The sequence below is a fragment of the Sander lucioperca genome, chromosome 7, assembly GCF_008315115.2.
Source record: "Sander lucioperca isolate FBNREF2018 chromosome 7, SLUC_FBN_1.2, whole genome shotgun sequence".
In the NCBI taxonomy this organism is placed as follows: domain Eukaryota; kingdom Metazoa; phylum Chordata; class Actinopteri; order Perciformes; family Percidae; genus Sander; species Sander lucioperca.
This window is the reverse complement of record NC_050179.1, coordinates 15,446,465-15,463,113: the sequence shown is the minus strand read 5'-3', so window position 1 is coordinate 15,463,113 and position 16,649 is coordinate 15,446,465. Positions and strand designations below refer to the sequence as shown.

The following is a 16,649-nucleotide window of genomic DNA, read 5'->3' as shown; positions in this document are numbered from 1 at the left end:
TGCACTTACAATAACGAGCGTAGCTGTCCTCAATTTAGGTCATCCTGTACGTCTCATCTCCGGTTTTTCCTGCATCCACCGTGTGTGTTTGTGTGTGTGCGCATGTCAGTCATGGGGGGAACTGAGCAGCAGCCCCGCCCGCTGCAGAGAGCTGACAGGATTGAAACAGCAGCAGCTAAAAATTGTTACAGCACACATTGATGTACATATACAGGTTGGCAGGACGGTCATAAATATTTTGTTTTGTTTTGTCTTTCGCTGTACGTGTTGTTGGTAAATGTGAGATGTTCGAGTCACACACGTCTCGTCTTCATATCTGAAACGGAAATGAATTTGGTGACGTACGTGTGTTACGTCAACCCGTTCTCACTCCCGCTTGGTCATTGGCTCTCAGAGTCACATACTGATACAAAGTCTGGCACGTGGGACTGCTGTGATTGGTTGAAATCATGGGAAACTCCAGTTTTTGATCAAATTTGCGATAAAGTTGCGATGATTGGTCAAAATTGCGAGTCACACCGAATTCACGGTGATTGGTTGAATTCGCGTGAATTGTTGCGACATCGTGAATCCTGCAGGGACTGATTTGAAATACACCAACAATCTTGATTTACAAGGCTGCACACAAAATTGGCCAATCTATACATTAGAACGCCATCACCACAATTACCAAAACGATTTCAAACAAACTCAAAAGCTTGATAATTACACTTTGGGTTTCATCTGATTCTACAAGGACAATGACAGTTTTCTACGTTATTCAGTTCTAGCTGATGTTGCTACGGCACAATACACATCTTAAGTTCTCTCCATTTTGCTCATTTCCCCAAGCACCATTGATGTCCAGAGAGCACAATCAAAGAACAAAGATTTTGGAAATCCAGTCAATTTTTCCCCCTTAAAAAACAGGAGAAGACAATAGTGATGAAAATAATAAGGTCAGAGTTTTCATTTATTCCAACTACTCCTAACCTCTTCAGGCTAGATTTCTTTCCCCTACATTCTCACACTTTACAGAGGTATCCAAATCCAAGGTGCAGTGCATTAGTAGTCATATTGTTTCATTGCAACAGTCACAGATGATATCTCTTTCTGCCACAGTTTTCTGTGTTGACAAGCTTTGCAACCTGAAAATCAGAACAGCTTCAAAAGTATTGTACCAAATGTGGCATTGGCTATTCTCGCTCCGTCCATTACTAATACTGTAGATCCACTCACTCTATGTCACAAAGACTTACATGTTTACGTCCATTATCCATCTGTTCACAGCTCTTATTGTAAAAACAAATAATCCACCCCCACTTTCCACTCGGTGGCATTATGCATTCACCAGGTCGGCATCGTGTTTCATTCATACATTGATTGAGCCAGGTCTGTCAGCTTGAAGGTCTCAGCCACCTGTCTTGAGTGTTGCATCTTAGCCGACAGTGCCTCTAGAATATCATTCTGGTCCACGGCGGTGGCTGTCCGGTAAATGAACGTCCCCATGGACTCCAGACCCCGCATACCTAGATTCACCCCACAACCTGGAGGATGAAGAGGAGGATGAAGAGGGAAAGGACAGGGAAAATATAAATCACAGACATCATACAAGTATCAAATAAAATCTATCTAATGATAACAAGAATACTGCAGCCCTAAAGTGTATGGCTTAAAGCAACACCAAAGATTTATTTGTACCTTAAAATAATGTTTCCAAAATCGTTTCAGTGGTTCATCAACTCGTAACAGGGTGAACGGCACTTCTGCATTCGCTTTGCAGCCCTCGATCGGCTATAACCACACTATGCAAGTTTGCCAGATCGGGTAGCGGATCTGTAATTCGAATGAGACATACGACAGTGGTAATGGACAATTCCGCTTCTAACCTGTAGGAGGACCGAAGAGGAAAAGTGCTTTGGTGTTGCTTTGAAGGTCCAATGTGTAGGAATTTCTCCCATCTAGCGTTGAGATCATATATCACAATCAACTCTCTCGCACCACGCAGTTCAAAGTACGTATTACAGCTACGGTGGCCTTCATGCTTCAAAAAGCCGGTCTCTTGCTCTTTTCAATATCCTTTTTCTTTTTTCTGGGCGAAGAAGAAGACTCCTGTTCCTGAAATTTGAATACGTGTGGTCCTCCATGTTTCCTTCTTCAAACTTGCCGGGGCGCGATGATACCCATTAGCCGCATTAGCAGCACCTGTGAGTTTATCATGTGACAGCGAAAACGCGAAAGGCGGAGCAGTATGTCCTGTATGTCCCTTACCGGTTAACGTATTTCAAGATGCCGCATGAATATGCAGCGTCTACCCCAGTTCATGCGAATGCAAATGTAAAATTTCAAGCCAAAAGAAATAACACGGCAACACAGATTTTGATAATGAACAACTAAACACATTACACACTGGGCCTTTAAATGAAAAGAAAGCAGCGGCACATAAATAGAGCAGCATGGAGACAAAACCAGATATGTGTTAGCTGAAAGACCATTGAGTGCACCCATGAGTCACACACACACATACTGCACGCATAAAATATAATTTATCCTGTCCTTGCATCTCTTTTTATTCCCATCTCGCTCTTTCTCACTTTGTCTCATTCATTCAAAGGGCAATGCCTCCTCCTTGATGTTCTCACCTTCAGCAATACTTTGAGGATAGAAAAGATTGCACATATTGGAATTTTGTACTGTGTTTAGGGCAAATCCTCATTCTTATTCTCAGCAATGAAATAACGTGTGTTTTATAGACATGTGTACCTGTGTCGAAGTTGAGGACGCGTGCCGCCTCCCCCTCCACAGTGACTGCCACATTGTCCCCCTCTATGTAGGCAGCACTGATGCGTCGGTGTGATAACTGAATCTCAAAAAGACGGCGGCTGCACTGCATGTGGTGGAGCGTCACGTCGTTGAGACGGGGCTCTATGTCCGTCTTATAGACATTGAAGGACTGGTGGAAAATGTTCTTCATGATCTGGGCAGCAAAACAGAGACGGATCATTTGTAGCATCATCATAGGTCCACTTCTCTAACTTTTAACCTCATCTTCTTGTAATTAATTAATCAATAATGACAATTATTAGTTCCAGCCCTAATTCAAACTTGGTCTTTTAACAGTTTACTGCAGGTTAAGAACAAGTCAAACTTCTGAAGTAACAGGTTTTGTTGCATCCTTTCTTCTATCTGTACCAACGCAACTGTGACTCACAAAAGCACTACATTTTATGTTGATGCATGAACACTGAAGAAGAAAAGCTGCTGTGTTCCTTCTCATTGATTCCACTGTAATTGTGGGCACTGAGTGACAAGCCTCTCTCCACCATTGTTGTTCTTTCTCCCTGCTAAACTCTGCTCTTCTTGGACGCATACTTGCACAGTCATCTGTTACCAAGTAACAGTGGATATGAATGGCCACCCACATAGCAACAAGCACTCCAAGGATGGTCTTGCTACCTGTGGGTGTACTACACACTGCGGCTACAAGCTACGCATGACCAGAGCAGTTGCTGACATGAAGAGAGTATAAATAAAACACTGATTGCCCAGCGGTAGTAAATGCATCCACAGTCTGTTGTTGAGCACAGGAACAAACAATTTATTCACTGATGTGTAACAGCAGGGTACAGATGGCCTTTAAAAACACACACACATGCGCGCACACACACACACACACACACACACACACACACACACACACACACACACACACACTTTCTCTCAAACACATCCACAGACTTTAAAGCAGCCATATTATGCTCATTTTCATGTTCATAATTGTATTTTAATGTTGTACCAGAATAGGTTTACATGGTTTAATTTTCAAAAAACACCATATTTGTGTTGTACTGCAGTGCTCTCTCTCACTGCTGCAGATCCTCTTTTCAGCTGGTCTCTGTTTTAGCTACAGAGTGAGACCTCTTTTCTTCTTCTTCTTCTTCTGTACTATCTTTGATTGCACTGCACATGCCCAGTAGCTCAGATGTAGATCATGTCAGCTAGCTAGCTCCATAGACAGTAAAAGAAAGGCTGTTTCTACAACTTCGTTACAGTTACAGTTACAAGGCAGGATTAGCTGCGAGACTTCTAAATGAGGGCGCACATGTAAGTAGTTCTTTTGTAGATTATGGTGAACTTGTGTGTGTTGTAGCAGTGCTTTGCTATTGAGAACGATGTAGCATGCTAGCGTTAGCATGCTAGCGTTAGCTATAGCGTTAGCATGCTAACGCTACGAGCTAATGGTTGCGGTTAGCCTGCTCGTTTCGGCTTGTGACGTCACAAGCCGTGCCGATTTTGAACAGCTCACCCAGAGACTGAAGACAGGACACATTCAGAAACCGTATCTCACTCTAAACAGCATGGGTGGATTTTTTTCAAAGTTTGTATGTGTGTGGAAGCACCAGAGACACAACATAACACCCTAAATCCCAGAAAAAGTGATTTTTTCATAATATGAGCACTTTAAAGCAGCCATATTATGCTCATTTTCAGGTTCATAATTGTATTTTAAGGTTGTACCAGAATAGGTTTACATGGTTTAATTTTCAAAAAACACCATGTTTTTGTTGTACTGCACCGCTCTCTCTCACTGCTGCAGATCCTCTTTTCACCTGGTCTCTGTTTTAGCTACAGAGTGAGACCTCTTTTCTTCTTCTTCTTCTGTACTATCTTTGATTGCACTGCACATGCCCAGTAGCTCAGATGTAGATCATGTCAGCTAGCTAGCTCCATAGACAGTAAAAGAAAGGCTGACTTCGGTCAGTTACAAGGCAGGATTAGCTGGGAGACTTCTAAATGAGGGCGCACATGTAAGTAGTTCTTTTGTAGATTATGGTGAACTTGTGTGTTGTAGCAGTGCTTTGCTACTGAGAACGAGGTAGCATGCTAGCGTTAGCATTAGCGTTAGCATGCTAACGCTACGAGCTAATGGTTGCGGTTAGCCTGCTCGTTTTGGCTTGTGACGTCACAAGCCGTGCCGATTTTGAACAGCTCACCCAGAGACTGAAGACAGGACACAATCAGAAACCGTATCTCACTCTAAACATGTGTGGAAGCACCAGAGACACAACATAACACCCCAAATCCCAGAAAGTGATTTTTTCATAATATGGGCACTTTAACACTCACACACCCACAAACATACACCCACATACAGAAACTAATGAACTATCACAGTAGTGCACAAAGTCCATTTGCTGAATAAAAGGCGAGGAATAAGTAGCTAGAGAAGGCAACACTGCGCTGTGGCCAGAGTTATTATTATCTGTCTTTCCCTGGCATTAACATGGAAATGCAGCTGCATATTCTTTACAACTAGAGTCAACAACAACAAGTACTAAACAAAGCTCAGAAAAAAGATTTGATCAAAAGAGGCTTCTCACAGAGGAGTTGGCTGTGTGCCTGAGGAAGCGAACCATCTTTGTGTCAGAGGCGGGGCAGGCGAGGGCCATGTAGCGATTTCTGAAGGTGCCATAGATCTTCACGTGGAAGCCAGGTTTAGCCGTGGCATTTCGGTGCTCTCGGGGGGCCTCCACTCCGTAAGCGGACAGGTCGAAGTAGAGGCTGTGGGCACGGATCTCAGGAGTGGGTACCTGCAGTTAAGAGAGAGAGAGAGAAAGGGGAAAAAAAGGACCAGCAATGAGCTTAGTGTCATATTTGATATCATCATTTTGACATTAACAATATATCTGCTTACTAGTAAATCTAATTCTTAACATGCACCCTATGATGTTTATGTGGTGAAAAGACATAAACCATGTCTGCATGTGGGGCTATTCAGTGGTTCAATCTGGTAGTGACTCTCCATTTTCCCTCAAGCAAGAATTGATCAATTTTCTTTTCAATGAAATAAACCAGCCAAGTGGGATCCGGCAGCATTTAGCACAACCAAGGGAGAGAGAGAGCGAACAGAGCAGCGACTGCGAGGGGATGGAAGAGATGGTGGGGACAACCAGGTCATATCCTGGGAGGTAAATTCAATCACTACAGGAAACAGCCAGTGAGAAAAGGGGCCAATAAAAGGCAGACAAACAGCTACTAAAGGGAACGTGACATGAATGGTTATGGTGGCATAAAATAGCAAGGGAGACTATGATTGTGTTCAGATATTAGACAATACTAGGCTGGAAGCTTTTTTACCTCACCCTGTTTATTTTTTCTCTCCAAACTAATTCTCTCTTTTGTACAAATTGGCACTCTATATAATCATAAACCTTTCCTCTACACAAGTCAATTTCTATGAACAATACGATTATCAACAATGGCTAATGTCTGGAGATCTGTGCAGGATAAGGAGCAGACTACTTCTGTAAAAAGCTTGTCTTTTCAATGCCTCCACCTCAGTGGACCAGCAGGGATGTGATTTGTTTTAATCAGTCTGTCTGAACAATACTTCTGCCTGAATAAGGCCCCAAAGGCTGGTCGTCTGTCTCTGCTGCACCATATTCCAAATATAACACATTTCTCATTGTCTTTATTTCTTAATCTGCCATTTCAGACCATCGTCCATAACGTTACATCCTCATTTTAGTAGTTTTACGTGACTCATTTTAAGCCAATTCCTGATGTTTTACTTACCCTTACTAAGTACTTTTTCTTGCCTAAACTAAACTAGTTCTGTTTCATAGCGTTAACTACGTGTTTACTACAACAACTGCACCTGTTTCGTTAAATAGAACTGTTAAATGATTAAACCGCCAGCGTGTGGCTTTAAGTAGAATGATCACGTGTCATTTGGGGAGTCTTTGAAAATCAACCTATAATGTTGTTTAGGTATGAGGAGGTGTTGGCATTTTATATAACACAGTCAAAGAACGACCTAATTAAATAAATGTTACTCTGTGGAGGTGTTCAATATTAATCTATTCAGTATTTTATGGGCTGACTCTTGGTAACCTCACTGAATCATCATTCAAGGAACCATCTGCTTACATAATGTCAAGTAACCTTTGACGCGTGAAAAACATTGCAGCTGATGGTTTGACCTCTTGATTCATATTCATCTGGCAGGGAACAGATTAGGAGTCTGGCCAGGGAGGCGTAACGAATTGCCACCTACCTCCATCAGAACAGCTGCTCTTATCAAATTCAATGAGTAACTCAAAATAGGGACAATGTTTATGGTGACGAGATCCAACTGTCGGCTGTAATCTGGGTGTTAATATGGGAGTCAGATATTGTGTTCAGCTGATATTGGCAGGTCCACATCACTGTTTGTTCAACTCAGCTTTATGAGGACAAATAAAGTCGCCTTCTATAAACTGTAATATCGTGCAATATCCTGTCTCTACTGCCTTCATTCTTAACACAAACAGCAACCTGTTTTTTATTGCCTCAGTGTGTGCACATGAGTGAACACATCCATTAGTGCGTCTGTCCATGTATGTGTACAGATTGTGTGTGTGTGTGTGTGTGTGTGTGTGTGTGTGTGTGTGTGTGTGTGTGTGTGTGTGTGTGTGTGTGTGTGTGTGTGTGTGTGTGTGTGTGTGTGTGTGTGTGTGTGTGTGTGTGTGTGTGTGTGCATGTGCACGTGCATGTGCATGTGCATGCGTGTGTGTGTGTGTATGGCTCCTGACCTGTCTCTGGTCTAGTCTTTCTATAGTTGCATTAGCTCCATAGGCATGGCAGGACTCCACAGTGTAGTCAGAGCTGATGCCCAGCACCGAGCAGGAGTCGCCACATGACCCATCAGCCACCACAATCACACGTGGCCACTCATTCCGTGGGATCCGCCGCAGGTATTCCTCCGTAAACTGAAACGAGAATTAACCAGAAAACAAACAAACAACTGTTCATTGGATATTAAAATTTCATTTACATTATCTTAGCTTCATATTGTAAAATATTCAAGTTTTGCATAAAATATGCACATTTTATGTTTTTCAATGCTGACAAGGGCAAGTTAGACCAATGGGGGAGCATGGGGGATAGACATCCCTGTCGCGGGCCCCGCTTAAAGGGATACTTCACCAATTTAGCATTAAGCTTTGTATCAGTAGAAACACGATAGTATTTTTGAATGACCGTGCTTCCCTCCCTCATGTCCCCCTGATACCAGAGATCCCTGCATTGTGGGTCTGGAAAAAACAATGATTTTTGCATCTACAGCTACAGCCAGTAGTAGGAGCTACAGCCAGTAGCAGGAGCTACTTCCGCATGTTTTCAACCCGCCCATAGGGGGTTGGACTGTCGTCTTTACACGAAGATTCCCGAACCAAAACGAGCGTCAGCCATCTTGAATCTTCGCTACTGGCTTCTCAGCAGAAAACTTTAGATAGATAGATATATAGATAGATTTATTCATCCCGAAGGAAATTTTAAAACAACAATTATGTGCATTCAAACTACCGCACACGTGTACCACCGGGATACATTGCTACAGATCGGAGAATATGCAGGACACTTTATTACAGACAGAATACTCGTCACAGCTTCGCCCGCCTGTTGTGGAGACCAGCGGTGTTGCTCGATGCCTCTGGCCGGTAAAGGGACATCATCAGCGGTAAATGTTGAACGAGTTTGCCGGTGGAAAGCTAATGCTAGCCGGCCACCTGTTCCATCAATCCTGCTTGCAAGTGTCCGCTCATTAGACAACAAGCTGGACTACATCCAACTTCAACGAAACTCCCAACACGAGTTCAGAGACTGCTGTGTTTTTGTTGTTGTGGAAACATTGCTGTATCGGACTATCCAGCTACCAGGCCGGCTGCTCTGTCGCCAGGTAAGACTAGTCGAGGTGGGCTGTGTTAACACGGACTGCCTGGTGCAGAAATGGGGTGCTTGTATCCAACTAACTGCTAACTGCTGGTGGAGTTTGTGACTGGTAAATGCCGACCATTCTACATTACACGCAAATTTACGGCTGTGTTTATACTCGGTATTTACAGCCCACCAAGCGCTAATGCTAGTAGCTATATGTTAGCTGAACTTTACGGAGCCTATAATGTGTGCACTAAATGTAGCCTGTTTCGTATGTCATTTTTATATAATGTCATTTTTATATATTTTAAATGTGTAACACCACTTGAGCCACGGTGAAACGTTGTTTCGTGTATATGGTTGAAATGACAATAAAACACACTTTTCTGGCTTTTCTCAGCCTAGAAGCCACCAATCACATTTCTACTACATAAGTGACCCAATTTAAAGATATATGTATCTTTCTAACGGTGACATATCCCTTTAATGGAAACGGCTGAGAGTGCAATCCATTGGTTGAGACTATGGCCGTGGGATTCGCATATAAAGTACGCACCATGTCAATGAATTTGGCCCCCAAACCAAGCCTCTCCATTACTTGCCACAAGTAGTTCCACTCTAGGCGGGCAAAAGCCTTTTCCACGTCCACTGATAAAACTGCTGCCGTTGTTGGAAGGTTTTTGACTTCTTCTATTACATGAAATAGTCTATGTATATTGTCAGCAGCATGACGCTTGGGTATAACACCTGATTGGTCGGGGTGGACTAGCTTCTCGATAAAGCACTCTAAGCGGAGAGCCAGGACTTTGGAATAAAGCTTAATATCAGTCCCGATGAGGCTGATGGGCCTGTTATTTGAGCAATCCGTAGGATCTTTACCCTTCTTTGGCATAACGGAAATCAGCGCGGTGTTGGTTTGTTGGTAGAAAGTACCCTTCTCTATGGCTGAAGTTAAAGCTTGTAAAATGGTAGGTCCTAATATGTCAAAATACTGTAGAAGAAGTTCTGATGGAATTCCATCCAACCCGGGTGTTTTCCCTTTTTTAACTGTTTTTAATGCTGATTTAAGTTCCTCTAAGGTTATCGGTTGACCCAGTTCTTCTGCCTCTTCTGGGTCGAGAAGAGGCAAGTTTAGTTCTTTTAGGAACTTCTGGCACTGTCTTGGATCCGGGTTGCAGGAGGACTCATACAACTTTGAGCAAAAGGACTGAAAAGTGGCGGTGATATCTTTAGGATTCGTTGAGATAACTCGGTCTGTGCGGATGCTGTTGATAGTAGCTCTGGATTCGCTTTGTTTTAATTTCAGAGCAAGCAATTTGCTTGGTTTACAGCCATTAAAATAGTAATTTTGCCTCACTCTGTGCATTATGAACTCAGCTCTCCTTCTTAGCAGATCATTCAGCTCTGTTCGACTTGTGTCTAGAAGAGTTTGCGTAGATTTAGAAAAACAAGTCTTAAGAGACTGCTCTAACGATTTACAGCATTCTTCCAACTCCGCTATCCTTGCCTCTCTTTTCCTCTTCAAATTGGCCACAAAGGAGGATGTAAAATCTCTAATAAATCCTTTAGTTGCTTTCCATATATATGCATGGTCAGAAACTGAGTCGGTATTAATTGATATAAATTCAGCCAGTTTGGTTCTAAATTCTGTATCAAAATCTGTGTTCTGGAGAAAGGAAATTATTAAATTGCCATCTCCTAGATCTTTCTCCTAACATATCACAACGGAATGTGGTTATAAGCGCATTGTGATCAGACATAATTGCTGGTTCTATTGCTATCGTGTGAAACATTGTCTTAAGCTCACTGGAGCACAACATATAATCAATCTTTTCTCGGCCTAGAAGCCACCAATCACATTTCTACTACATAAGTGACCCAATTTAAAGATATATTTATCTTTCCAATGGTGAAATATCCCTTTAATGGGAAACGGCTGAGAGTGCAGTCCATTGGTTGAGACTATGGCCGTGGGATTCGCACCACGTCAATGAATTTGGTCCCCAAACCAAGCCTCTCCATTACTAGTAGTTCCACTCTAGGCGGTCAAAAGCCTTTTCCACTTCCACTGATAAAACTGCTGCCGTTGTTGGAAGGTTTTTGGCTTCTTCTATTACATGAAATAGTCTATGTATATTGTCTGCAGTATGACGCTTGGGTATAAAACCTGATTGGTCGGGGTGGACTAAAATTTACACGTATACATGTCTCGAGTACCCTACCGGATTTTGCTGACAAATCTGTAGCAAAGGGTGAACTGTTAGCTCTGAGTAAGGTGTGACAAAAACATAAAAAGTAAAATAATTCCCCTAATCCTCTGAGACCGCAGACCCTCTCCCCTATTTGTAAGATGCGTGACCACATCAAACGCAGTTTGCGCAAAATTCCAGCTCAAAACTACACCTCCACAGGTTAATTGAAACAGGTCTAGTGAATTCTTATGTTAAACATGAACAATATTATCAATCAATCAACAATCAATCAACATTTATTTATATAGCACTTTACAGTAACCAACAGGTATCCAAAGTGCTTAACATCAGAATCAAGACTAAAACACACATCATGTAACATATACAATAAAAAGAATGACACATAGAAACAATAAAGTCAGAAGAGGTTGCATATAAATAGGAGAAGGAAATTGTCACACCACTACTATGTATTAAAAGCCTTTCTAAACAGATAAGTTTTGAGTTTAGACCTAAAAAGTGCTACATCTGTAGTCGTCCAAATTTCAGGGGGTAATTTGTTCCAGAGTCTCGGGGCAGCAACTGCAAAAGCCTGATCACCCCAACGTTTGTACTTTGACCTTGGGACTTCTAAAACCAGCTGATTTGAGGACCGCAAGGACCGGTTATGCTCATGCAGGGTTAAGATCTCGGACAAATACTCCGTTTAAGGCCTTGAAAACAAACAAAAACGATTCTAAAACGCACAGGGAGCCAATGAAGGGTGTAGAGAACAGGAGTAAAATGTGCGTGTCTAGATGTGTTAGTTAAAAAGCGAGCAGCAGCATTTTGTACAAGTTGAAGTCGTGAGATGGAGGTCTGATTCAGACCAACATAGAGAGCATTACAGTAATCCAACCTTGAACTAATAAAAGCATGAATCGCCTTTTCTAGATCATGCCTATTAAGGAAGGGTTTAACTTTAGCCAGTAGACGAAGCTGGAAAAAGCTCATTCTAACAACATTGCTGATTTGCTTATCAAATTTCATGTTGCAATCAAAAGTAACCCCCAGATTTTTGACAGCTGGCTTAAGGTATGAAGCCAGGGCTCCCAAACTCACAGCTGGACAGTTTGGCATACCTGAAGTACTAAAGACGATACACTCACTTTTAGCTTCATTCAAATGAAGAAAGTTTTGTGAAAGCCACAACTTAATATCATTAATACAGCTAAGCAGGGAGTCTAGTGCGACACTGTCATTCGGTTTCATAGGCAAATAAATTTGTAAATCATCTGCATAACAATGAAAAGACAGGTTATGTTTTCCTATAATAGCCCCTAAAGGCAACATATATAAGGAAAACAGAATGGGGCCAAGAATACAAACCTGGGGTACCCCACAGGAGAGAGGAGCAGTTGACGAGGATAAGTCACCAATCATGACGAGAAGCTTCTATTTGTCAAATAGGATCTAAACCATGTAAGTAATTGAAACAGGTCTAGTGAATTCTTATGTTAAACATGAACAATATTATAAACACCTTCGAACAATTTCTGGACTAAGCTATGTGAAAAACAGACCAATCTAGTTGGAACAATAAGCAGACTATGAGCTGAACAGACCGTATCCCTCATGTTCTTTCAGTCTAGCTTAAATGTTAACAAACATAGACTTACATAGCGCATCCTCAGGGTTCAGCATGTTTCAGCCCGATTAATTGTCCTCAAAAGTATAGATTGTAGACTGAGTAGCCAGCATTCATCATTTCTTACAGTCCAGTTAGATGTCCCTTCAACGGTTGGATCCAAAACTTACAGACAGCATCCTCCAGTCAAACTCGGTACAGTGGCCCAAATACCGTTAGTCCACAGGTGCTGAGTTCTCCAGTCGTGGCCCCGGCATCGAACGCAAAGTCCCACCGCCGCCCTCCGGTTCCTCACGGCGTGGGGTGATCCGTGCATATAGCGCGTCCTCCTATTCTTCTAATTCCAGCCAGAAAACACCCAGCTCCGCGGCTGCAGCGAAGGCAAAATCTCTCCCTCCGTGGGTCGCTCCCAGGGCAGCACGGCAGATAAACACGTCCGAATTGCGTTCAGCGTGCAGCTCGTGTTGTATCCCTTCAGGCATCCGAAGCCGCTGGATTGTAAATGTGACGCAATCAGATTGGTCTGGTTCGCATACCATGATTTCCTGCATCTTAGGTTCTGCCCCGATGTGTTGCTGCGAGGCATTAATTTCGAAGAAAAAGTAATAGACCTGGTTATTTGGTGAAATACAGAGGTGGGTGGCGGAGCTCAGTCTCTTGCAACCATAGCGGCTGCTGGTCACGTGCTTCTCCAGCATCAATATTTAAAGATTCTGAAAATAAATTATTTTACTTTTAATCTAATATGTTTTACTGCTGATACTTTCCTGTAAGTTCCTAGTACTTACAATTTGTATTATTACAACTTTTACTTAACCAAAATATTTGATTTCACCCCCTCCTTCCACTGCCTATTAATCTGAGAAACAGGTGAGTTATATTGTAATATACCCTTACAAGCCATTAAAATGGGCTCCAGAGGTTGTGCTTGTCTTGGCAACAGTGCATCTCTCAGAGAGATTTAGTATTATGCCTGTGTGTGCATTGCTGCCCCTCAGTAAAACACCAGATACTTGCCTGTGCAGAGGAGGAGACAGAGCAGGACAAAGCCTGAGGAAAGACTAACAGGATGAAAGAGAGAATAAAAGGGCTATACAGGGGCTATAATGGCTCAGAGCCTAAGAGATGTATGCTAAATCCATTTAGACTGCAGAGAACAGGTAACTTAAAAGATCCATTTTGCATTCTCAGACCTTTAAACCACTGACAGGCTAGGAGGATGAAAAAAATAGTTCATCAAACACAATGTCCTGTCTAATAAAGGGGAAATGGAAAACTTGGCAGTGACTCAAAATGAAACTGAAGTTTGTTGTAATCAAAGACCCTTTTAACCTTGTCTAGCCATCTTCCAAAGGTTGGTGAGTCACTGGATAGCAGGGAGGACAGCAGCAGCTAACAGAGATGACATTGTAGCTGAGGAGGAAAGAAGCTGCTAGCCAGAGCCGGGGTCACAACATCCACAGTGACACTCGCCCAACCTTAATAGAGCAGTAATAAAATTATGTCTTTGGTTTCCAGCAATGACACAAATATTCACTGAACATTTCATAACTGTTTGCCCACTCTGATCACGCTTCGCTTCCCTCCAAGGTTTTTGTGTTAGTAGGTTATTTCTTTGTCCTAAGTTGGTGTGTGTGTGTGTGTGTGTGTGTGTGTGTGTGTGTGTGTGTGTGTGTGTGTGTGTGCGTGCGTGCGTGCGTGCGTGTGTTATGAAGCCCACAGTGAGAGCTATACAAATAAACATAACTTCTTTAATAAAACAGGGATAACATTCATGATTGTATCATAATGTATTAATCACAATGTGTGGCCACGTGCCAGAACACACAGCAACAGTTCATTTAATTTGACTCAGGAATACCCTCAAAGATATCTGTTGTAGAAATCTGTAATTAAATCCTTTGCAATCTAAATAGGATTAGGCTACGTTTTAAAATCCATTGTATTTTGATGATATATTTGGATTGGAATGTGTTTACTATATTCTGCTTTCGCTTTCAACTGACCTAAAAACAAGCGTTAATTCTCCTCAGGTTTGGGGTCAGCTTACATAACACATTATTTCAACTGATGAGGCCGCTTTCAGTCTGACATTATAATGTTTTATGAGTAGCTTTGGGAGAATTGTAGTATATCTACAGTATGTTTGGTGTAAATGAGGAAATGGATCTACAGTATTTATACATATATATATATATATATATATATATATATATATATATTTATATGTAAGGATGATGTCTGCTGCAGTATACATTTACAACTAACAATGACAAATGAATAAAATGATGTCTGGTAAGAAAAATGTCCTCTGTGTTTCAGGGTGCTTCAAGTAATTAAGGGAAAGCTGGCTCATAAGGCTCTTAAATATCAGGAAGGGAAGGAATGAGCTATTAAATCAGAGAGCAGTCTTGTTCTGCTTCTGATTGGACATAGGAACAGACATCTCTGTCACCATCACTACTGATAGCTATCAGACCCCTGCTGAAGTGAAGGCACACACCAGCCTCTTTTCTTTGACTGCTGCCACTTAGGGAGGATCAGGTTTTGACAGAATATGAAGGCAAGTCATTACAAAATGAGGTAGTGTGAGTCTCTCTCTACTCTCTACAAAGTCATCACATATTTTTCTGATTAGGGTTCTATGTATTATTGATCAAATTGCATGAGAAGAAATTGAAGTTGTATAAGATAGGACTTACAGCCTAGTTGCCAGACTAGCATGAGTATGAACCTACCTACCTGTTATTATAGACTGTTAAAAGCTTGAGGTGCCACTGTAGCAGGAAGGCCTAACAGACTGATTAATATTAATTAGGTGAAAATCAGCGAGGAGGCTATACCTTGGTTCCCAGCTGCACCTTGACGTCCACCTTCTGTTTCTTCTGCTCCAGGATGCTCAGCAGGTACTCCTGAAACACGCCTATCCTGGTGAAGAAATGCTCGTTGTGCCAACAGCCCTCCATGTTATCAAAGTCCACCCCGAGTCCCAGCAGAAACTTCACACTCCGGGGATCCAGGGCGATCTGCTGGGGCCGGCAGAGCAGGACAGTCCGGTACCTCTCATCCAGCACGGTCAGTTTCAGCACCTTACCGGAGCGGACAGCGACCAGCGCGGCCGTCAGCCCCACAGGTCCCGAACCCACGATGAGCACCGAGATCCTGGCCCGCCACTGTCTAATGCCGTCCAGGCTCACTTTCACCACTACATACACGGCCACTGCCACCAAAGTGCTCAGAGCAGTGTCATAGGCTAGAGCGCGATACCTCTCCTCTGCGTCTTCCCCGATGCCGCCAACTCCAGCATTTTCTGCCTGCAACCCGTCCATACCGCACGCAGGAATTATATTGTAACGTGTGCCAGCAGCTGTATCCTCCCTTATCAATTAGCTGAACGTCCTCTCATCATCTATGCATTCACCAAAAGAGAGCAGCCGGCTTTAAATCCATGCACACAGCCAAACCAACCAGCCGAGACTTGCCACATGCGTCCTCTCCGCTCCCTCAGCTGCAAGTTGAGTAGCACGCAGAGAGACGCGCTCTCTCTCTCTCTCTCTCTCTCTCTCTCTCTCTCTCTCTCCTGAAGGACAGTGTGTGCCTGGAGAGCTTAGCGCAAAATGAGCTTTTTTAATGTATCAGCATTATTCGTGTAAATGTTTATATCGTCGTATTTCTGCAAGCAGCAGGACCTCGTAAAGTCAATGGAAAACTAGTTGTAGGCATGTGATCGTCCCTTCCTAAAATCCAATAGCTGCTTAACAGGACACTGCAGAGGCAGGACAATGTGCTTTGGTTTTACTCTGAGAAGCTATTGACACACACACACACACACACACACACACACACACACACACACACACACACACACACACACACACACACACACGCACACAATCCCAAAGGACTGATTACAAAGTGTAGAGACATCTACTCCTATTTTCCAACAACAATGTTCCCTTAGGAATGTGATTTGAGATTAAGAAAAAAGCCAGAGGTCTGCTTGTAGAAAGATTCACATCCTCGCCAATCTCTCCTGTACCTGTGTTGTGTGTGGTTTCAATTTTGACTTTTGTTTCCTTTTCCTGTCCCTGTCTTGTCCTTTCTGAACTAAAGGAAGCAGTGGACTTGACCATACTTCACTATATAAATGACTC

The 16,649-nt window shown here is 42.6% G+C and overlaps 1 protein-coding gene across 1 annotated transcript; it reads right to left on the bottom strand.

Moving 5' to 3' along the window:
- Positions 1-249: 249 nt before the first annotated feature.
- si:dkey-234i14.6 lies at positions 250-16,257 on the bottom strand. Its single transcript, XM_031293504.2, has 5 exons — positions 15,339-16,257; positions 7,554-7,730; positions 5,361-5,570; positions 2,743-2,956; positions 250-1,526 (listed from the first exon to the last, which is right to left on the bottom strand). Exons 1-5 carry the CDS (start codon positions 15,822-15,824, stop codon positions 1,348-1,350), a joined length of 1,266 nt encoding a protein of 421 aa, XP_031149364.1. The 5' UTR covers positions 15,825-16,257; the 3' UTR covers positions 250-1,347.
- Positions 16,258-16,649: the final 392 nt, after the last annotated feature.

Excerpts from the sequence above, each read along its gene's own strand:
- si:dkey-234i14.6 (XM_031293504.2), bottom strand. The coding sequence starts at position 15,824 with ATGGACGGGTTGCAGGCAGAAAATGCTGGAGTTGGCGGCATCGGGGAA. Across the intron at positions 5,571-7,553 it reads AAAGACTAGACCAGAGACAG|GTACCCACTCCTGAGATCCG; the intron begins GTCAGGAGCCAT and ends TCTTAACTGCAG. Across the intron at positions 1,527-2,742 it reads CGTCCTCAACTTCGACACAG|GTTGTGGGGTGAATCTAGGT; the intron begins GTACACATGTCT and ends TTCATCCTCCAG.